The sequence below is a fragment of the Python bivittatus genome, unplaced genomic scaffold (assembly GCF_059951505.1).
Source record: "Python bivittatus isolate LINGU-HERP-01145 unplaced genomic scaffold, Pbiv_v1 ctg000350_np1212, whole genome shotgun sequence".
NCBI lineage: Eukaryota > Metazoa > Chordata > Lepidosauria > Squamata > Pythonidae > Python > Python bivittatus.
In genome coordinates this window covers 33,030,560-33,053,285 of record NW_028277074.1, presented here as the reverse complement: position 1 = coordinate 33,053,285, position 22,726 = coordinate 33,030,560, and the positions used below count along the sequence as shown (strand labels likewise).

The window sequence follows — 22,726 nt, the reverse complement described above, 5'->3', positions numbered from 1 at the left end:
TGTATTATTTTCAGATTGTTGGGTTATTTTCCCATTTTCATCCTTGGTGCTCTTCCCCATGTATAGTAATGATGTAGTTTAAACAATCTTTATTGAAACAAAATTCTATTACAATGTAAATCTTTATTTGCAGAGTCTAACAAGTATTAATCTTACAGTAATGACTTCTATAACAAAAACTGAGTTCAGTCTAGAGCAAATGCTAAAAGAAGGATGTACTTGCACAAGAATTGAAGATCACATACATCGTTCATCCAGCTTAAGTTGAAATATTCATTGTTGGGTTTTACCACCACTTATATAAATGAAAACAAGGAATGATAAAATATATGTTTGGTTACAAAGTAAATATCATCCAAAGAAATAAAAGGAGGGCATAAAATTAAAAGCCACCTAGGTTACTGTTGGATATGCATATATGGAAGCATTTCTTTTAAACTTACAGCATTGCAGCTGTTAGCAGGGGCTAGAAACTGGTAAAAACAATCATATAACTCAAGTATGATTTTTTTTTAAGATGGGTCTCACACTTAACTGTCTTCATGATACGCTTACTAACATTACCATTAAAAAAATCCCAGATGCTCTTCTAATATCTTCCATTTGCTGACCTATTTTGGTGCCTCTTTTTGCTGTGCTATATTTGTGCCTTGCTAAAAAATCCTAACATTCCTTGTATTGGATTCCTGTGATTTAAGATTAAATTTAGAGACATATCTCAATAATGCTGTCTTCTATGCAGATGTCACTACAATGAAAAATGCTGTGCTTTATTCTACTGTACGCTGCATCCTGAGCCTCTATTCTGACAATAATAGTTTTGGTATTTGAGGGATAACAAAATAAGTAATACAGTGGAACTTGAAATGGAAGTCTGATATTGTGTTTAGCAACTTGTCTCTAACTTATACAAGGATGGCATCCTAGAGGTTTACAAATTGTTCTGATTCCTAGTAATTCTGCAAGATATTTCTAGTTACATGCCTTGTTTTTAAAATGAGGAACAGTTCTGAGCATACATCCACAGACAAAAGGTAGGACCTTGGTAATGAAATGGATGGGAAAATGACTTAAGTCAGTTGTAGAACATGACCCATGATGGATCTTACTTGTTATGAAGACTCTAGTCCATTTTCAAAGCTATTCTAGAATGGGAAGACAAAATTTACTTCTTGTATCCTTTGTATTTGGAAGAAGTTAATCAATGGAACTTTTCAGGATGGTAATTGATTTTTTATATCTGGAGTCACAGGAGAGTTGGAAGAAATATTGGCTGCAACGGTCTAACAATATTCATAATACTTCATGGATAAAAATCACTCATGCTTATTTTCAGTTACGTTTTTCAGGGAACTGGTTGATGAACTTTCTTCAGTTGTTTATTCTGTGATTATGGCTTCTACTCATAAGCCTGAGTGGTGTGACTATGGTCCTGAAACAATGAAAATGTTACCATATCCTTTTCTTGGTTTAAGGAAGCTAATTGGAAAGTTGGTGGTGAGAACCAAGTCTTTGTTATATGAGGATTTTAGTTTAGCCTGTCTTAAAAGGGATATCATTTGACTTGAAATCTTCTTTAAATTATAATTAGAAATATAAAATATTCCACTGTGTAAAGTGTTAATGCATGTAATTGTGATAAGTCAAAGAACTGGATCGAACATTATATTGACTCACTATGGCCTGGCTTTTACCTTGGTTTGAGCATGAAAACAATAGCCACCGTTGATTTTTTAGCTAAAATCCACATAGAGAAAAGATATGTTCTTGGATTTCTGATGGACTTCTGAATGGCTCTTAGTACTATTGATTAAGGTATCCTTTTAGGTCTTCTTACTGGGATAGGAACTTGGGAGACTATGGTGAACATAACTCATGGTTTGTTGGCTTCTGACATCTGAAGGGTTGAGTTCTTTATGCTTTTAAATATCTACATGAAATAATTGGAAATTCCATCCAGGACATTAGATGGATTTTCATTACTATGCAGATAACATGCAGTTCTGTACATTTTTCTTATCTCAATATGGAGGTGATATAAGATTTGAAACAGTACTGATGAAATATTGTTTGAAATTCTGGTGGAAATCTTTTTCTCAGTTTTAGTTAGTGCAATGCTTCTCATGAAATGCTTGTTTTAACTGTGGTTTCTTGGTTGTTTTTTAAAAATTATTTTGTATGCATTAACCAAAATATTGCAGTCAAATAAAATTGGTTTTAGCTCCTTTTAACATGTTGAAGAAATGAAACCATGTACTAGAAACTTTTATCATAAATAATGAAACCGATGGTTTTTTTCCTTTTATCTATCACAGTAAGTGCAAGCTGCACTTCTCAGTTGCAACATACTGAAGCTACAATCACATCAAATTACAGTGTTTTATAGCTGACTGCATTCATTAAGACAATCCACTCGTATCATAAAATGCAGTCAGGATTTATCAATTTACATTATTTTTTGTTGGGATGGTACCACTCCAATCTTCTGTCACACTAAAAGGAGCTATTACTTTTTTTTTTTTTGGATTGCAGGTGTTGAACTGGGAAAAGTCTTATAATAGTTCTGAATACGGAATACAGAATCCACATTTATTTATGGGGGGGGGATCAAGTAATAGGAACTCAGCTTTGCTAAGGGCCAACTTCCATTCACATATTTGCTATGTGTACACGTGCATGTTTTCAGCATGAACTGATGCTGCAATTTTTCTAATACTGCGGTAAGGCTGATCGACAGATTTTGAATTTAGAATCTTTTTGCTTAACTATGCTGCAAACGCTACTGTAGGATTTATTTTGCTTGAAATAACATCATGGTAAAACACTTTTTTTTTTTTTCCTATGAACCAACATTTCATAATTTGCTATGTGGTAAATGGCTGAGTTAACTACAACTCCTGTGATAAACCTAAGATATAAACATAGCCAAATAAGGAGCAGGACATAGAAACTGCACAGAACTGCATGAAAAACTGAGCAACTTTTTTGAGGTTGCCATAATAAAATATCCAGTAATTGTAACTAAATAATAATCATAGTATTTGAAGTTGGTTCTAACATTTGGAGGTCTACAGCAGTTTGTCTAGTTTTGGCAGCTAATGAGACACCTACAGAGCATCTTAATTCTGTGCTTAACAATCTAAAATCCTTTACTGAATGCTTTACTTATTCAGTAGGCTCGATTTCCCATATCCCCATCAGTGTATATATACTCAATGCTCCTAGAGTTACAGTGATGGTCCAATAGGGTGTTTTTCTTTGATCATTTTCTCATTGGCCTGTAGCAAAACAGAGTTCTGCTAGTTAAACTATTCTTGTTTTGGTTACATCTATTATGTTCCTATAAGGAGATAGCAAATACTATTTTGATGACATCTTGTTTCCATTTCATGATCAACTGATTTCATCGTGGCTAGTCATATGGTTCATCAGTACAACAGGGGAATTTAGAAAAACTACCGCTCTGCACAGGAAAGCAGTATCTGCAGTTGCAAGCAGCCAAGCCTTATTAAAGACTAATCCCTACTGCTTGGATGCTTGGAAGTCACTCCAGGTTGCTGCAATTGTCCTTATTCTCAGAAGGAAATATCTGTTCTAAACTAACCTAGTTTTAGGCTTTGTTAAGAGTAACAACGATCATTAAGATTGCTTCAGCAACAGCATTGCATTGTTTTATACATTACTTTAAGTGGGGTGACTGTTTGGCATTCCATTCTGTATTCTATGGCAGGCAAAATGTAGCAAATACTGGAGGATCAAATGCCCTTTGTTATAGCATAAGTATTGTCCATCTATGGACAGACAAGAAACCATTGACTTACAGGTTTACTGCTGTTTATAATGATTGGCAGAAACCTAGGGGTTTGACTCATCCTGGAAGTACCTAGGAAATATGACTGAACCTAGGACTTTCTGTATGCAGAGAATTTGCTCTGTCACTGAACTGCCTTCTCTTCCCATTGTTTCATGTGTACTGATAAAATGAGTTAGAATTTAGAGTCCCAATTTATTTATTTATATTTATATTCTGCCTTTCCTCCAGGGGCTCTAAGCAGCATGAATAGCACTCTGTCCAACAATGTTTGCCACAACAGTCCTGGTTGAGAGTGACTGGCCCTAACCCTCCCTGGCCCTAGTCAACACCTTCACCACCACACTGCATCATCTGAACATACCCCCACACACACATTAAGAATTCAAATATTTCATCAAAAACCGCTGTGCTAAATTGGTGCAAGGTCTTTAGAAGATCTTTATTTTTAATTGTAGCATAAGCAATTGACGAACAGATTGCCCTCTAGGTTTTACTCTTGCTTCTTCTGACAAATTCTATGGATTATGCAACAAGAGCATTTAGAATTTCCTTGAAGCAGTTATCTCATTTGATATTACAATCATCAGTAAAACGCATCTATTTCTAGAAGTGTTCACATCCAGATTAGCTGATCCTATTTTTGAAGGAAGGTGATAATTTATGTAATGTCAGTGTCTAGAATTTCACTTTATTAAAGATTCTTTGTGTTGTTTCAAAGATCAATATATAATACAAGATATATATATAGAGAGAGAAAATTAGTACATGTGTTAGGTTTGAAAGGATCTAATCAAAGTATACTTTAATTGATCTATTAGTAAATACCAAAGGTTGGTTATTTAGTTATGTAAGATGTAAGTAGACATTATATTACAAAAAATAACTGACAAACAGCAAACAACTTTTATTTTCTCCTTAGACGAGAACATCCAGTTGAAAATAGTGAAAAATATATTCTGTTACAAACACCAGACAAATTTGTATCATGTTATATACAAAGTTAAAATTTCAGTGGCATTCTTGTTTCATATGTAGGTTTGTATACATGATGCACTATACATTATTTGCACTATTCAAAGACACATTAGCAAAATGAATAAGACAAACCTCATGGCATAAAATATTGTGTTTATAAAGTTTTACAACCACTTTTAACTTATATAAAATTCCTTGAATAACATTTATGAAATTTCATCTGCAATTGAGTATAGAAAACAACAGATGTGTGTAAAATTGATTGGTATTTGAGTACAATTTTAAAATATCCTTTAACAGTGTGTGAAACAAGCCCTACTCAATGTCTTCTTTAGTATCCATATTTGACTGTTTTCTCCCACTGCCAACATGTCCTTCAAATCTGCTGGATTCTCCAGAATGAATTTAGAAGCATATAGATTCAAGACGAAGGAGAACAAGATAAATTCCCATGGCACTAGTGGAAGTTCATTGGCATAATATATGTCACTCTTAAAGAACACAACCACTATGATATGCCAAATATATGCTATCATAACATTGACTGAAAGAAATAAGCATCAAAAGATATGAAAGATATCACAGCCTTTACAGCTTGTTTGTAAATACCTGAGCATATATAAATAACTGCAACAGTTTAACAAAGCTATATATTGGAGCTGTTGTACGCTCTTATGAGAAGCAAAATTTTGCTGGTATAATATGAGTGCCAGAATTCCATCAGAAAACAGGACATCACCAAAGTGATCTCATTTAAATTCCGCCTCAGTAATTTAAAGAAATACATCTCTTCAAAAATGGTTTAAAATTTTGCCATTTTTTAAAGCTAAACCTGAGTAATTAGTGTATTACTAATAAATACACTAATACAATAAACAAGGCATTTTTAAACAACTAATGTGTGTTTTTTAACTAGAAGTTTTTTATATAAAAAGGCAATAAGAAATATAAAAACTACATTCCTTTCAGGACTATATCTTTCCTAGCAACACTTGGACAAACAGAACATCTGATCCTCTACTCAGAAAAAGTACATAATTGTCCCTGATATTATACTGGCAGTGACGGCAAAGTGTTTTACCATCAACACTTTTTGCTTATGGACAGAGCACCAAGGTTCAGATAAATTATACATCCAAGTGTAATTCAATTCCTCTGTTAAAAGAAGTCCCTGACATTTTTATATTTGAAAGACATTAGGGAGGCAAAGAGAAAAAGACATCCAGCTTCACCTCTCCCCATCACTCCATTCTTTTCCAGATACTTTCCCAGAATAAAATGGCTCAGCACAACATGAGAATTCAGGAATATTGCATAGTGCCAAAAGTTCCCCTGTATGAATCTGTTCATCAGTTATTTCTTCTTCTCCCATTCCCCTCCTCTCCATCCCCCACCATGAAATGAGAAACAAAGCAGACAGGCGTTAGTGAACAGTACGAGGACACATTCATCCAGCAAAGACCATTCACATGCGGTGAAGGGTGCCTGAAGGTAAAGCCTTACAACTAATTAAAAACTCTACACACGCTGAAACCCTTCTAGATCATACACCTGATAATGGGTTTCATTGTATTCCTCCCTGGTGGCATAAAATCATGTTTTAGAATGGGAAAGGAAATATATTTAGGCAGTTGTCTTCCACATTCCACCAGCAGGGAATCTCAACATTATGTGACCCTGTGCTGTACTGGAACAAATGTGATGGTCTTAGGACACAGCTTGATGCTATATTAACACCTGTAAACTAGTGACAAAATGTGTAATGCACATTTTGTTTACTGGTTTAAAAACAAAACAAAAAACAAAAAATTCTGCAGTTTATCATTTGTCACAGTGCAAAAATACCTTTAAAACACTCTTTAAAGAAAAATTGAACACTATGTACAATATATATATGCATGTACCCACACACATAAATATACAAGTGCATGAACATAGGTTTATGCTAGATGGAATGTCTCAATACAATGTTTCTTGTATCCCTGTGAGCAAACTGAAAAAGTATTTGCTCACCTTGGGAGTTGGCTGCTCAAATCAGCCATCAAAAATTCCTTCTTAAAAAAAAGAAATATTTCCCCCTTAAATTGTCAACACTGCAAAAATGTATTCTCATAATTTAAACTTGTAAAAAAAAAACTTATTTGTTTTTCTGCACACAACATATACTTACAATACAATTCATATGGCTATTCTTTTTATGGAAATCTGCTTCACATAATATATATATATGTGATTATGTTAACTAAAGAGTTAATCGATTAAAAATAATACTTCCCTCACCCCAGCATATAAATTCAGCCACTTTTACAAAAACTTCCCTTTTTTTGTTTTTTGTTTAAAAGAAAAAAGATCCTTTGGAATTCAGCTGTTTTGGTTCTGGATGAAAATGCATCGGTTGAAGCTGAACAGGTGAGAATGTATTTTGCAGCTGCTCATATAAATACTACTTCTCTGCACATTTTAAAAAGTTTTTAAATATAAGAACGTGAAACTTTTGACATTAAATTTCATGTTTAAGAAGTATCTGTAAAACAATGCTGATTTAGGACATTTCTTTCTGATTAGAGTAGTAGAAACAATATGCTGGAAATGCCTTTGTGAGCTGAATGAAACTATTTTTGATCCATTCAATCAGGCAACATTTCTGCCCTATCATGCTGCCTTTGGAACCTGAGGGGTTGTCTACTTAAAATACATCATCACTGTGCATTTACTGCCTAGAACTTTCCTTGTTTAAGTCTTTCTATATGATAACACAGTTTTAATGCTGGGCCCAATTTCAGACCCATATACTTCATTATCATATCACTCCTCAGTAACAGAAGAGCCTTCCCATCAATTTCCTGTGAGGAAACAAGATAGCAGTAATTAATGACTAGGTTTCAGAACAAGAATATTACTCTAGACTAACACAAACACAACTTCCCTCCCCCACATCATCATCTCTTCCAACAAGAGAAAAAATGGAGAGTCAAATCTGAACATCTTGGAAATTATCATAAGAGATTGACAAACCTTCAGAATTTATATTATTTATTTATAAATCAAATGTATATGCTGCCCATCTCACTATCAGTGACTCTTAGTATAATTTGTGTATATTTAATTTATTTACAGAATCAGTTATTTGTATAGAAAGGTGCAGTATTATGATATGAACTAGGCAAAGCAGCTTTGGATCTGGTATAGTTGCACCCTGTCCACTTCCTTAATGCAGAACATGGAGGAGCTTCCTGAGCCTGCCCATATCCTGTGTAAGCTCAGGAAAAAGTTCACCCAGGCATTTGGTGAGGGAGAGTAAGACCCCTCACTTGCCATCTTTCATCTTAAATTGATTTAACTGCAATTTCTTTGTTTGATTTTTGAGCTGCCCAGAGTTGTTGGGAATCGGGCAATATACAAGTTTAATAAATAAATAAATAACAGCTGTTAAGGACAAGCAAAGGTGCTCATGCCAGATCAAAAGCAACTTTGCCTGCTTTGGATCTGCAGGACCCTATTTCTGTGCTATTTCAGTTCTCATTATTTTTTTAAACAATTCACTTCACTGGCTGTCAGAGGGCTCCACTGAATCCATCTCCATGGTGGTGATGGATAAACATTTAACCTTTTTTTCAAGGTCAAATTATTAGTGGCCTGAAACATCTCCAGATCCTCAACCCACATCCGTTATATCCCTTTTTGACCTTTCTAATGTTAGGAACAGTTGACCTCTGATGCTGATGGAGGAAGCAGGATCTGGAATTTGAAAATCTGATTTTTTTTCAGTTCTATCTCTGATCTAAGAGGAGGTCTAATGAATTCTTTGTCCCTATAACAGTATCTCAGTGGTCTTACTCACCTATGATATCAGTTTGGAAAACTGAAACTAACAAATAGGTAAACTAACTGGAATCCATTTTAATCCTATCAAATTCTTCAACAGGGAAGAAAGAACATTTTGCATGGATCAAATTATGTTTTCCTGTTGTAAGATTTTTCTCTGTATATTTTTGTGTAATTAAAAACAGTTGCCCCCAGGCAGAGCAAAAATTCATGGGACATCAGGACTAAATCTATTTTTAAGGCTAATTCTGCATCAAGTAAAATTTACATTGACACAAAACTCTTTCCTAGTGCAAACTTTAGTGCTGGTTTCCTACTTTTAATACTCTTTTGGAGAAAAAAATCCTATCAGATTTCAGAGATATACTGGAATACTTCTATTTCATATGATTCCTAGGCGTTATAAAAAATAAGCTCTGCTTTTCTTACATGTCTCCTGAAGAGTTCTGCATGGGGTGCTAATGCCTGAGGATCTGCTTCTTTTACAAATCGCATTACTTCATCAATTGACCATGTCGAAGGGTCTTTGCTGAAGAGACGGGAAGGTTCCTGTTTTAGTGCACTGAGGTCAGGTCCTGTTGTAGAGCTTGCAGCTTAAATATACAAAAGGATGAAACTGAAGAAGCTGGAGAAATATCTTTGATGTAACCCATTTTGGGGATGTGTGCATGCATTCACATAGCTTTTATATTTATTGATTAATAGAAAGCAAAATATATCATAAAATTACCTTTTCCTGCTTTATGAGCATAATCTGAAAATACCTTTGCTACTGTTAATGCAGTGGCAAACAATACATAACAGACACACACACAAAATACAATGTGGGAAGGCAGCTTTCCCAACCTGGTGCCTTCCCAGATGTTGACTCCCAAAATTCCTAGTTATTATGGCTTCTGAGAATATTAGTTCAAAATTCTGTAAACTGTTATTTTAACCCACCTAGAGAGTACTAGGTTTAGAAAAGCCATGATAAGAGCTTGTTTCTGCTAGTACTTAATCATACATGTTTGCCCTTAAAACTCCTCTGTGTTGGATTTTTCTACATGGAACAACATGTCAAGTAGCATTTACAAAATAGAGCAAAAATGTTCATTTTGCCTGAAATCATAAGTTATGGTTTGAACCACAGAATTATGTTGCGATTCAAATAAGGCATAGTGACTACCTCAAGAGACATCCAGAAGCAGAACACAGATAAGCACAATTTGTGTGATTCTTCTTATTCTTATTCGCTTGCTTGCTTGCTTGCAATAAATGTTAAATTACTTGGCACAGGCTGGGGGTAGCTAAAGAATGTCAGTAGAGCAAAGTAAGATTCTGGTTTGGGCATGTCTGCTAAATTTGCTGGCTCCTTTTGCACACTTAAAATATTAAAGTGCTTTTAGGGCCAGTTTTGTGAATATACATATTGTTGTGCAGACAAACAAAGCATGTACTTTTAGAAAAGGCTCAAGTATACCTTCGATCCTCTGATGCAATCTGTTCCTGCCAACTTCACAGTAACTTCTGTTTCCAGTAGCAGTTGATAATTTCTGTAGATTTGGTGCTGCATTTGAGGTAGCAGATACTGAAGGAAGAGAATGTCTGAAATAGGCTGTGTTCCCTGAGGTACGATATTCAGTGGAACTCTGATGGCTTGGACTTGATAGGGCGACTGAATTAAGTGCAGAATCCATTGAATTCTCAGCAAACCTCTGCTCCTTGGATGTACCATTTTCTTCATTTGGCAGGGTTTCTGCTATACAGAATTTAATACAAACAGATTATTAGTAAGAGATAGGCTTTAAAGTGATGTCTACTACAAAGATTTTACTTGAAAGTTTGCCTTTTCTTTAACTCCCAGGTGTAAAATGAGAATAAATATTCCCTACTTAACAAAATATTACCAAGATAAATAGGTTAACAGCTCTGTAGGGAATATAGTATGACTAACTTTTCAACCTTACTGGCCACTCCATGTCATTTAAATCGGAAATACTGTGAAAAAGAAGGGGAAAAAATGCTGAAAGAGAAACACAAAAGAAAATGATCCAAGTATTAAAATCTAACAACTTATCAAATTTCTTGACATTGGTAGTGAGCTGTCTAAAAGGTAAAGAAATAAGAATGGATTGTCAAATTGAAGCCAAAGTTTAGGAAAGGCACTTTTGCATGCTTATATGCACCAAAGCAGAATCCTGTGTTGACTCCCAAAACAATAATTTATTACCTAAATTTATGCCAGTTACTTCTTAAAAAATGCACAAATTGATTAATTAACTGAAAATTGGAAGAACAGTGGGGCAGGTGAAGATTCTTCTGAACTGTTTAAAAGGAATGTGAATTGGTAGGCTATGGCAGGTCTCTCTCTATATGGATAGGCAAACAGCTTGCCAACTTCAAAAATGATTTGAAAAGAGTGCTTTGGGCTTCATGTACCTCTCTGATATTCAATAAAGCAGATTGTCTTTCTCTATGATTCCATATGAGATTGAAAAAAATGCTTTACCCCTACTGATCCATTTCCATTATTCGTACACATGTCATGGTCTACAGTGAGGGAAACTGCACATATCAATTCTTATGGCATGTTGAATGACACCCTTCTTCCTAATAAGAGAGGCTGCTAAATTTGGATTTAGACCTCTCAGTGATTTTCAGAACATCAATTCCCAATTTGATATATCACATCAAAACAGCTCTCCTTCCTTCTCTCATCCCTGGTACTATTGTTGTTTTTTGTCTGGAAGAACTGAACTCATTTTGATACTTAAAATACATTCCTGAGTTTAGAAGTATTTAATTCTAATCTGGTTGGTGGATCTGAAATTTCCATTAACAAATAAAGTAAATTCTACAGGCCTAAACGCTTCTCACTGCTACTGTATGGAAGCCTTGACTGTGTGTAAAATTTGAATGTGTGCTTCTGGATAGGATGTCCAGAAACGTAGTGAAGTGTGATTGACTGACTTATTTATTTTGTACATTTGAATGGACAGCTCCATCATATGATTTGTGGCAGGATCACATTTTAGGTCCTTTGGGTGCCTTAAGTCTTGCAAAGTTTTAGCATCTCTTTCACAGAAAACCAAATAAATGGGGGCGGGGGCTGTTTTCTGCATAGGGCAAAATGTTTAACTTAAGTCTCTGCAAGACTTAATGCACCAATTTCAGCCCTTGCCCCTCCACAAACTGATCCAAAAATATCAATTCCACCCAGCCCGTTGACAGCACAGCAATGACCCTTAGCAAGAAGATGCAGAACATCCGGTTCCTAGAATGAAAAAGGTAGTTTATCCCTACTGTAAATGAAGATATTTAATTTTCAATTACCTTCAGATGGATGAGCTTCAGTTCTTAGAAGCTTAGGAGATAGGGGGACAGCATAGGGGGGTGAATCCTGAGAATATCGCTTTGTACTTCTGCTGTCTGATATTTCTTCTTTTGCTGTATAATCAAAGGGGATTAAAGTTCTATAAATACATGCAATAATTCAAATATATACACAGTTAAAGGTTCACTTTACAAAAATTTCAAATTTCTATGGTAGCAAGTTTCCTCCAAGAAATGGTTTAGAATCAGTAGATACGGCAAGATGCCCCAGATTAGCAGTCACAGCAGGTTCAAGAAAGCTTCTCTAGACACACATGGAATACAAGATGGATGGATGAAGGGCTACATTAGCTAATAGTACCTACCTCATCAATCTTTCCATGGAAAATGCACATGGATCTTTCACTTCACTGTGATACAATTCTTTCAGCCCATGTATTTTTCTACAATATTTACTTCAAAGCATTCCCAATGAGGAACTTAACTATGAGAAATAAATATGATATAACTCACACAAAGAGTGGACACTTTTTTCCATAATGAGGACTAAATCAGAAGCACACCACAAACTAGTGAACTGAAACTAATTTTCTCATTTTAGTGTGTAATTGGCAAAATAGGCAATAATTAAAACATCCATATTGAACCACCTTGCCCCTTTTTTGTGAATATGCAGATGTCACGTATATGCCAACTTTCAAGAATGGGGAAAGAGACAAATAGTTATGGGCATAATTAGTTTTTCTCTATTTCTACATTCTCTAACTTACGCAAGCCACAATTTTGGCAAGCACATTGTTTGTATATTAAATTGCAAAGACACATAATTAGAGGATAATATGAAGTCCATCAAAGCCTCTGGTGAGCCCCCTAACTCTCCACATGTTACCACTCAGTTACAATTTTCAATGTTACAGAAGGAAGTTTTAATAAAGTGGGAAGAAACTGCATATCTGTCCTGGCACTGCAAGGTAATTTAATGACTGTAATGAAAATTCCTCTCCATAAACTAAAGGCAAAATATAGCTATAATTAAAGCTACGAGTCCACCACAGTTTAAAGATCAATCTCAAATACATACAGGGTAGTATTTTGTGGGCTGAAATGTGAACATCCCAAATATCATTTTGAAAGAATATCTGTTCTGTTCTTTGTATACAGCATGTGGAATTAACATCGGTTTAATTATACTTAGCATATATTAGGCTTGTTTCTTTTCAATTCTAATAGAAATCCTAATATATTTATATTGTGAAGTCCACATAACTGCAAATTGTCTGTGATCCAAGCATTTAGCATTATATTTATAAGGCTATGCTCCAGCACAGCATGAATCCTGATCCCAAAGCAGAATATAGTAAGCCATGTGGTTTTTAATTCACCTGAAATAGGACAGAACTTACTCATCCAGTTTCTGAGTCAGAATTGTAATATACAGGGTTTACCAAAAGCCAAGCCCCATAGGCCAATAACCATGGTTTATTAATTTTTTTTCAGAAGAAATGTTACTGTACTTAGGAACGTTTAAAGGTCATGCATGAAACAAGGAAGTATTTAGAAGAAGATGTAATGTTAATGTAGTTTATATAATAAACTGTCTATGGGGCCTGACTTTTGGAACATCCTGTATAATTCAAAATGTCAGTGTGTTGTTAAGGGCATGGCGTTGTACTGCATGCCAAAAATAGAAGGAAGGTATAAAATAGTCATTTTTGGCACCTGTTCATATAATATCTTAGTGAACCGTAACTGGTCTTTCCTCACTGAATGATCCTTGCAATCGGTCATCCTAATCATTGTGGTTTGGGTAAGTGATGATCAATAAAGGTATTATTGTTGTTGTGACAATCACATCTCATTGCTGGACAGGTTTTCTTTATGCATGGTGATATGCTCAATAACCCTTTATTGTGAACAGATTTCTTCCTTAATTTCTCCTATTCTCACACACGGCTGGCATCTCAGACAAATTGAACTGGCAAAGGATGACTTGGAATGCTGAAGAAAAGCTCTGAAGGAGCATGTGCTATGCTCAAAAAACATAGAAAACTGATTTCTGTGCAATTTGACATACTTCATCCCATCACAGTAGCTCATCTTTCCTAGAAGTTTTGTTCCATTTGATGAAGAATAAAAAGGTTATGGACCATAACCCAAATGTGTAAAGTATACGTTGGAAATAGCTGCACTAATTTCTTCCACTAAATTCCATGTAAATGTTATTCCATGTTAAAACCACCTTTAGGGTTCTTTTCCCCTTCATGTTAGATAATGAAAGACAACGTTCTAGTTTTTCCAGTTCACCAGAATCAGGAATAAAATGAGACAAGTCTCCTCCCTTTGGACAAGACAAGTCAGCTTCCAAGCTGGGGGATCTGGCTGTGAAGCAAGTGGTAAGTCTTGGCATTGCCCTAGTTTTGATTATATCCATCGAAATAGACAAAAATCCTTGGTTGATAGCCACAATGCTAGTGGTTGTTTGGTCATTACAGGAATAAAGCTAAAAACCTGCATCGCACCTGATTAGCTGACTACAAGCAAGTAAGCAATGTGAAATCAGGACTGTGTAAGCTAAGCATTTAAAGGCATAAAGATCTACAGATACTTATTTCAGATCAACAGATTTCAACAGGCAACTGTAAACTAAAGAATTTATCACCCTATTTTCTTCTCTTATCATGGTAGTCACATATCCATAGTAGGACTGTCCAATAATTTTGATTCGGAGGGGAAAAGGTGTTTCTGAATGGATGTGGGAACTCACATCACAATGGTCGGCAACTTGTGAAGGAAGCTGCATCTTTTCTGGGGCTCCTAGGAAAACATGTTTGATTTAAAGAGCTGCCAATAGCTATAACATGCATATTCTGAATCCCATTTTCTTCTTTGAGTATGGATTGTTTTGTAGCCCTAATACAGTGGTTTTCAGTATACTGTACCTTACTTATAATTCTACAGTGGATAGCAAGAATGGCTGACCTTTTTTGGGCTCAGAAGCTAAATAGGGTCAGTCCTCCTTGGTATTTGGACATCAGACTACCAGGAAATACCGTGTCTGCAGACTACACTGGGAAGTAAACCAAACACAAAATCCCTGAAAAAAGTAATGGCAATATCTTCTGTATTGTTGCCAAAAAAAATTACATGAGCATGTCCCGTAAGTCAAAGGATACTTTAAAACTTTAGAACTTGTATTTACACATACGTGGGTTTAATGTATGGAGAAAAAGCAAAACTACCATCTACTTTTTAAAATTCTCACTAAATTACTTTGCACTGGGATTCAAAAGGATTGTTCTACTGTTGCAAATTGCTTTTTTTGTTGTTGTTGTTGTTTCTAAATATAAACCATAAATGCTAAAATATGCAAGAGCTACAACAAGGAAAGGAACTAAAGTAATCAGCATATTACCTGACTTGTTTTTATCCTGTTCGATGGGACTATGTGCATTTCCCATGTAAGGACTAAAGGGCTGGCTACTGAAAAGATTATCACACTGTAGGCTGTGGCAGAGTTTCTCCAAGAAGCGCAGAACAAAAGATGCACTATTCACAGAAGGAAGATTGATGGCATGTTTCTCCCCATCAAAAGAGGCTGTCAGTAAAAAGTTTTTAAAAAAAGCATACCAATATTATTAAATACAATTAAATACCACCAGTGCCTAACAGAAGCCATCTCCCATTCAATGAATCTTAGGAATAAAAAGAAGGCAGCAGTTTTCGCACTTTTCTTTACCAGGCTGAGCCCCAATGCTTTGGACCGTTTAGCTCTGTGCTAATCAATATGCTCTTTTTTTTTTTTTGCCAAGTTTGAAAAGCATGTTTAAAAGCTGTTTAAGTTTAAAAGTATTTGAATAATATTATATATTTCCTGAATATATAATGTTATTCAAATACAGATAGTTCTAAGGGTTCCTCCCTGCCTCTCTGCAAATCTATGTTCTGTTTGGGCTATTAGTAGCAATTAGGAACACCAGCTCATTTCTACTGCCCTAAGGCCTATGCTGCCAATCTGAAACTATTCGTTTTATACTTGGGAATGGATGGGCAATCGATTCCCAACCAAGAAAAGCACAATGACCACGACTGAGAACTCTTGTTCCACTTTCACAAGGTTAAATAATGTTACCTGAATTTTAAAAAAAATTATAAACCCCCAACTAAGGAATAGACAACATGCAAAATACATCCCACTAAAATATTGCAATGAGTGAAGAAAGTCTATTGCAATTCAGTATGGAAAACTGAAATGTCTAGCTCTGTCATACTCCATTATGCCATAAATATTAGGGCTGTGCAATGCTTTATGTTCAAAGGCAAAAGGATTCTTTGGAGTGCACAGGGTACAATGAAGAATCTGGGTACAACTCTTTTAAGAGCTTTTTCCAAGGCTGCTGTCTATAGCTATCATAAATCCTGGAAAAAAACATGCTTGATTTAAGGAGTTGTAGGCAGCTGGTATGTTTGTGCCTGCATTATGCTCCAAAATTCTTTTTAATCTTTGAATCCAAAGCAATGCACAGCCAAATAAATATTCTATGTAAAATAACATTATCTTACAAACAAGCATTATTCATAACTCTGAAATTTTGCTATGATATCAAAAGCCTATCTTTATGTGTGGAAACATCTATAGAACATCTGTATGAAGATGAGTGTCTTCTAGAAGATACCATTTAATCATGCTAGATATAGGGTGTGACAACTTAATTAACCACAGAAAATTGTCTCATCTGGCATTAATATAAAATATAACAAAGTAAGGCAACCCTTTTTTAATCCCAAAATTATAAACAGGCATCCAAATGTGTATCCTGAAGACAGCTTTTGCCAGAAGCAAAGTGACAAGGAGCAACTCTAATTTTGAATTAGAGAATTATTGACTTCATAGCTGTTAGGGCACACAGCAATTAAGGAGGACACATTATGTAGAACTCTGACTTTTCCAAAACAGCATTCAGCTAAGACATAAGCTCATAGTGGGAAACTGAACACATTAGATTTTTTAGGTTAAATGTTTTCAGATAAAGCACAAGAAACGGAGGTGCTTTTGCTTTTACATTATAATATTAAATATTTCTGTGTGCTTTTTTGGAAAAACAAGACAAGACAAATGCAGTCAATTTGAATATAACTCATATAAGAATAGAGAAAGTTACAGGCTTGTTCATTATCAAGTATATAGAGTTTTTATTCACTTTTAAAATATTCCGCTGTCTGCTGCTTTTTTTTAAATACTGATTTATTATGGTTACTTTACAAAAATAATTGGCTAATTGCTACTGAATATGCCATTAACAACAAGCCACAAGTCTGGCTTATCCTGTATGTTAACATTATGCTGGTGCAAAAAAACTCATTTACTTCCCCCTCTTTGTACAAAAGGGTAAAATGAACCAGAAATGAACAGCTTCATATAGTATTAAATTACGGCCAATTAGCCAAAAAATCAAGGCTCACAAACCTAAAAGGGATAAGTGAAATGAAAATGTTCACCAGAATTTCTGATTTATTGTTATGCACAAATGCAGTCTATGCAAAAATATGAAATATAAAATATAAGTCAAGTAGAATAATGTACCAGTGATAATCTCTCCTGCATGATGCCCTGCCTTGAGGAATCCAAAGACAATTTTTGATTGATAGGCACAATCTACACAAGCTTGGACAGCCTGCTGAAGTACTACATTCACAGGACCTGGTCCAAAGTGATCAGGAAGTTGCTGAACTTTCTTTTTATCAAGATGAGGCCCAGAATTTCCATGTTTGTTAACATAGACACAAACTAAAAAACAGAACAAAACACAGTGTACTGGTTTCAAAGCTGAAAACATCTTTATCTTTATTAAAGGCATCCCAATGACATAAAATGTAGGTTCTCTCTGAGAAATGAACAGCAGCAAATAAAATCCATCTTTGCCTACCCAAGAAATTCTTATCCTGCCTTGACTTATAACCCCAAAAGGAACTGGGATCCCAGCATTCCACTTATAGGGTATATCTAGATGAACCACAATGTACACATTAAGTACATGTTCACATTTATTGCTGTTCCAATCATGTTTTTTGCTACAACATTTCCCAGAGTTAAAGAAAAAACAGAATGCCCTAATATAAACTCTTTTTCCATCACTCTTTCTTTTGTTCTCCCTTATCAAACATCTGCCTCCCATCCCCACCCCAAAGTACTCCAAGGTTTGGCTTCCACAACCAGATATGGAATAAGCAAATATTTTGTCAAAATCACATTGAATGCATTCACAACTTAGAATCATCTTATCATATCTGAAATTCAAAGCAGAAAAACTGGATTAAAATAGAACCAAAGATGACAAATGACTATTAGCAATAGGAATGAAATTATTATTTTTTTTGCTCTAGGTTGACTAAAATAGAAGGATAAAAGGGTTGTGAGACAATGATAAAGAGGAACAGGGATAATAAAGGTACATATAGTCAGAAGACATAATCAGTGGGAATAAAAGAGAAAGAAAAGGGAAATTTAAAAGGAAATTTGAATGTGGAAGACAAGAAAAGGTTGGTTAGCAACTACACAGAAATTTTGAAAACAAGAAAATAGTTGTGAAAAAAATAAAATATTATCAGGAGATTAGACAGATAGAAACCACACAGCTACACTGAAGATAGTTTGGAAAAAAGTAGTCTTATTTATCTCAGGCACTATCTACTTGTTCTAAGGACAGAAAATAATGCCACAGAAGAAACTGGTATTAAGATTTCCAAAGATGCATAACTTAATTCCATTTAACGCCATATACAATGTGTTTGTTTAATATATACTGACACTTGCATAAAGTATTGCTTTAAAAATTGCACAGTGATGAACACATATTCAGTGTTTTTCAAACTGATATAAAATGGCAATGCATATTTATTTTTTATTTATTTATTTATTAAATTTATCCCCGCCCATCTCCCCCTAATGGGGGACTCTGGGCAGCTTACAACTCATTAAAACAATAAATAAAAATACAATTATATAAAACCTAAAAGCTATATGAAACAATTACTAAAAAAGAAAGAGTCCAGGAGGCCGATGGTTCAGAGCAACAAATGCCAGGGCTCTAAGGGGCTAGCCAACCCCACACCTGATGTCTTCCCTCCCTACCCCAGGCCAGATGGCAGAGCCAGGTCTTCAAATCCCTCCGGAAGGCCAGGAGTGAGGGGGCCAATCTCACCTCCGAGGGCAAGATATTCCAAAGAGCAGGGGCTACAGCAGAGAAGGCCTGCCTTCTGGACCCTGCTAGTCAGAGCTATTTTGCCAAGGGGGTCTGGAGCATGTCCTCTCTGTGTGATGGGGTGGGACGGGTTGAAATCATGGGGAAGAGGCGGTCCCTCAGGTAACCTGGTCCCATGCCGTGTAGGGCTTTAATGGTGATAACCAACACCTTGAATTGGACCCAGAAGCAAACTGGTACCCAATGCAGCTCATGGAGCAACAGTGTTATATGGGTCCTTCTTGGGACTCCAAAACCTCATAACTACTTTTAGAATTGTTTTTGTCCCTCTAAAACACCATAGTACCTTAGAAAAAATCTAGAATAATCAGAATCTGCCATACACAAGATTTTTTTAATAGGTAAGTTTACCTGTTGAAATAACAGCTGCCATTGCACCAGTGATACCAGGGGCCTCTCTGTACATTGGAGAGGTGCTGTTGTCCACTTTTGCAGAAATAAGAGGAGGAGGAGGAGGAGGAAAGGAGGGAGGTTGCATTGCTGTGTTTTTTTTCTGTTGAAAAAGAATAACTTTTTATTAACGTAAAAATATATATTTTTCCGCAAACAGTCAAATCACCTTTAGGTCATTATCTGTTGACACAAAACTCTATTACAGTGAATCACTGAATGCTGTCAAAAGAGTATAAAATCTGCAGCTTTATATCTACAATTTAATCCTGATTTGAGGTACTCCAGAAGGGGCAGAAGCATGATCTCAGCTATGACTAGCAACCATATGAGAGCTTTCAGAAGCCCGGCCATCACATAAAAAGGCAACCACTCCTGTGTTGCAAGGGACATCTTTGGCAGATTTAGTCAACTGCTATAAATTTATGCCTCAGCAAGTTTTTAAAACCAGAGTAGAAATTATGGTAAATGTCCTTTTGACCAGTTGCAGAAACATGCTGATCTATAGGACCGCTATTCTATTCCCATTTCCTTTGAATACCTCCCACTGAAAGGAAGTTCCACTGAGTTCAGAGATTGCGTGTATGTGTGTGTGTGTATTCATATACATGGGGGAGAGGAAACACAGTGTTAAATTAATCAAGTTCAACTCATTTCCATTAAAGAAAGTTTCTTTCTTTAAATAGCATGAGTAGAAGAGAATCAACAAGAAAAATGTAGACATATTTTCTTTGGCAGTCACTTTCAGATTAAGAAAAATTAGTAGCTCAGGAGGACAGATTTTAAAATCTGGCAATTTAAGTCCAAGTAAACTTACTTTTGCTTTCGATACATTAAAATAATAAAATCTATAATTTATAAATCATAATTTGCATTTGCACAGCATTAAAACACTTTGGAAAATGCTTTCAAAAATAATATGTAAACATAGGAAAAGTGGGTTTGGAAAAGAAACATTCATGCACAGGGCAGGGGAGTGCAAGTTATTAATCAACAAAACAGAAGTTCTCCTACCATTACACCTATGGAAAAAAAAAATTACTAACCTTTCTTCCTGGTTTTAAGCCCTTTTTCCTTTTCTTGAGGTTTTCTTTGTGAGAAATGTTTTTGGCCACCGGAATATTTTTGGGAGACTGGACTTTCCTAAGGACAGTGGATAGAGCCAGTGGTTTTCCCCGAGTGAGTTTCTTGCCTTTGGGTGTTGGAACAGGTGAAACCGATTTCAGTGGAGGCTGCACCGAGCACCGTGTTCCTTTGGAAGGAGACGTCTGTGCTTTGGTATTATTCTTTGCGCTAGAAACTGTGGAAAGACACAAGGACCATCTGTATGGAATCGTTAAGGTAACATCCAACCAGCAGGATCCCCAAATGTTTTTAAAAACCTCAGTTGCAGTTTAAAAGAGGCTTATGATCAACCTTCAATTAATTTTAGACTAGCTTTTCAGCGAGATAAGGAAGCACGCCATTTCCAGTAATGGTGTTCAGAAATCTGCTGGTGCGCATGTTTTTCTATGCTAAGAAAAATCTCATTCCTGTATATAAAACTTGCTAGAAGCACAACCGCAGGCCTGGCTCTTTTCCCACCCTCAGCCCTGGGAACTCCAGCTGGGATATAACTGGATTATAGGAGAATTTAAGGTCAAACTACACGTTACTTTAAAGATGCGATAGTGATTAAGACTTTGGCTTTTTTATTTAAAGTAAATGCAGTGAACTCGACTGGATCAAGAAATACTATTGTGGGGAAAGGAGGGCAGTTTTAGCTTTTCTGCCCCCACAGTACTTCCTGTCTGGGAGAAAGCCTCACATTAGCAATTTACTTTGTCAAAAAGTGATACAATGAGCTTGGCAGGCACTTTAAAAATTAAATGTATATATAAATAATAAATGATACAATTTACACATTTCAAAATACATTTCTTCTATCCCTACACATCTACTAATCAATCACCAGCATGCATTTTAAAGTTACTTAGGCTGGTGTTTGATATGTTTTGCCTTTTTATTTAAAAGTAATAAAAAGAAATGCTTCATATCAAAATGCATGATTAAGATTAGATCATAAAGTTCATTCAATCAGAATTTAATTATCATTCACCTTATATAATCTGACATTAGATTTGAAAAATTTAAAAAAAGTAAATGAGACAGCTATCTATAATTAATAGACCGCTTTGCTTGGTAGTCTGCAGTACTGATAAAATAAGTACAGATTTCATTGTACGCACAGAACATGCAGGGAAAAGAAATACATTATAAGCTACATGAATAAACTTAATCTTTAATAACTACCTCAATTTTAAAAATGGTTATCATACAAGCAAAATCAAAACAGCAAATGTACAAGAAATCATTACACTAGGCAGATGCATACAAATACAGTACATCCATGGAACAATGTAATAAATCTGTTTAAAATACTGTAAGACTGATTTCTTTATAGCATTTATGCTAAATAAATACCAATTGTTAATAGGTTACATAGGAAGAGGTGTGGGTTACTGTCTTAGCTGGGTTATTCTAAAATGTCAAAAGCTGATAGACCAACAAATTTCACAAATACAAAAGGAACAATTTTCAACGTCAAGGGTATAGAAAGGGTATGTTTCAAACTTTTTCAAACTTTTACATACACATATATGCATTCGTTTTCTCCTCTTGGGTCACTGCTATTCCAAAGGTACAGATATAATAAATTAATCTCCTAAACATGCCATATAAATATTTCTTTTTCCTACCTTTACATTCCAGAAATGTAAATACCATATATGTTAGCCACTAAGAAGATTCAGAACCAAACTAGCAGGAACTTTTTTTTTATAAGGCCTGAGGGGGAAAATGCTGCTTGACTACTAGAGTCTGAAATATTGCTCTAGCAAATCAGGAGAAAGTTATTTGCATTTGTTGATTTAAGAGGAAAAGAAAGGGGAGGAACAAAGTGGACTGGAAACTGTTAAAGCAATTTACATATTGTCTATGGGCTCTATTGACAGTGACCGTCAGTCCCCTGCTTATACTTCCTTCACGCTGCCTCTAGGAGAAGAGCAAAGGTTAGGGAAGGTCAGGAATTTAGAAAGCAGTGAAAAGCCATGCAAAGAAATTCAGCTACCAGCCAATACATCTGTAGACAAAATTTTCTCAAGTGAAG

The 22,726-nt window shown here is 35.4% G+C and overlaps 1 protein-coding gene across 12 annotated transcripts in view; it reads right to left on the bottom strand.

The window, feature by feature from the left end:
- Positions 1 to 3,328: 3,328 nt before the first annotated feature.
- The window catches only part of SCML2 (Scm polycomb group protein like 2), a 52,613-nt gene continuing 33,215 nt past the window's right edge, over positions 3,329 to 22,726 (bottom strand). For 9 of the 12 annotated variants that reach the window (XM_088144879.1, XM_088144882.1, XM_088144883.1 and 6 more), the window contains 8 exons: positions 20,625 to 20,878; positions 19,540 to 19,681; positions 17,511 to 17,714; positions 15,342 to 15,524; positions 11,930 to 12,043; positions 10,077 to 10,355; positions 9,044 to 9,207; positions 3,332 to 7,632 (listed from right to left, as the gene is read on the bottom strand). In XM_088144879.1, the coding sequence (XP_088001005.1) occupies positions 7,507 to 7,632; positions 9,044 to 9,207; positions 10,077 to 10,355; positions 11,930 to 12,043; positions 15,342 to 15,524; positions 17,511 to 17,714; positions 19,540 to 19,681; positions 20,625 to 20,878 (1,466 nt within the window). In that variant the 3' untranslated portion in view covers positions 3,332 to 7,506. Of the gene's footprint in view, positions 7,633 to 9,043; positions 9,208 to 10,076; positions 10,356 to 11,929; positions 12,044 to 15,341; positions 15,525 to 17,510; positions 17,715 to 19,539; positions 19,682 to 20,624; positions 20,879 to 22,726 lie in introns of all 12 variants that reach the window. The other 3 variants (XM_088144880.1, XM_088144888.1, XM_088144887.1) reach the window with 3 other exon arrangements.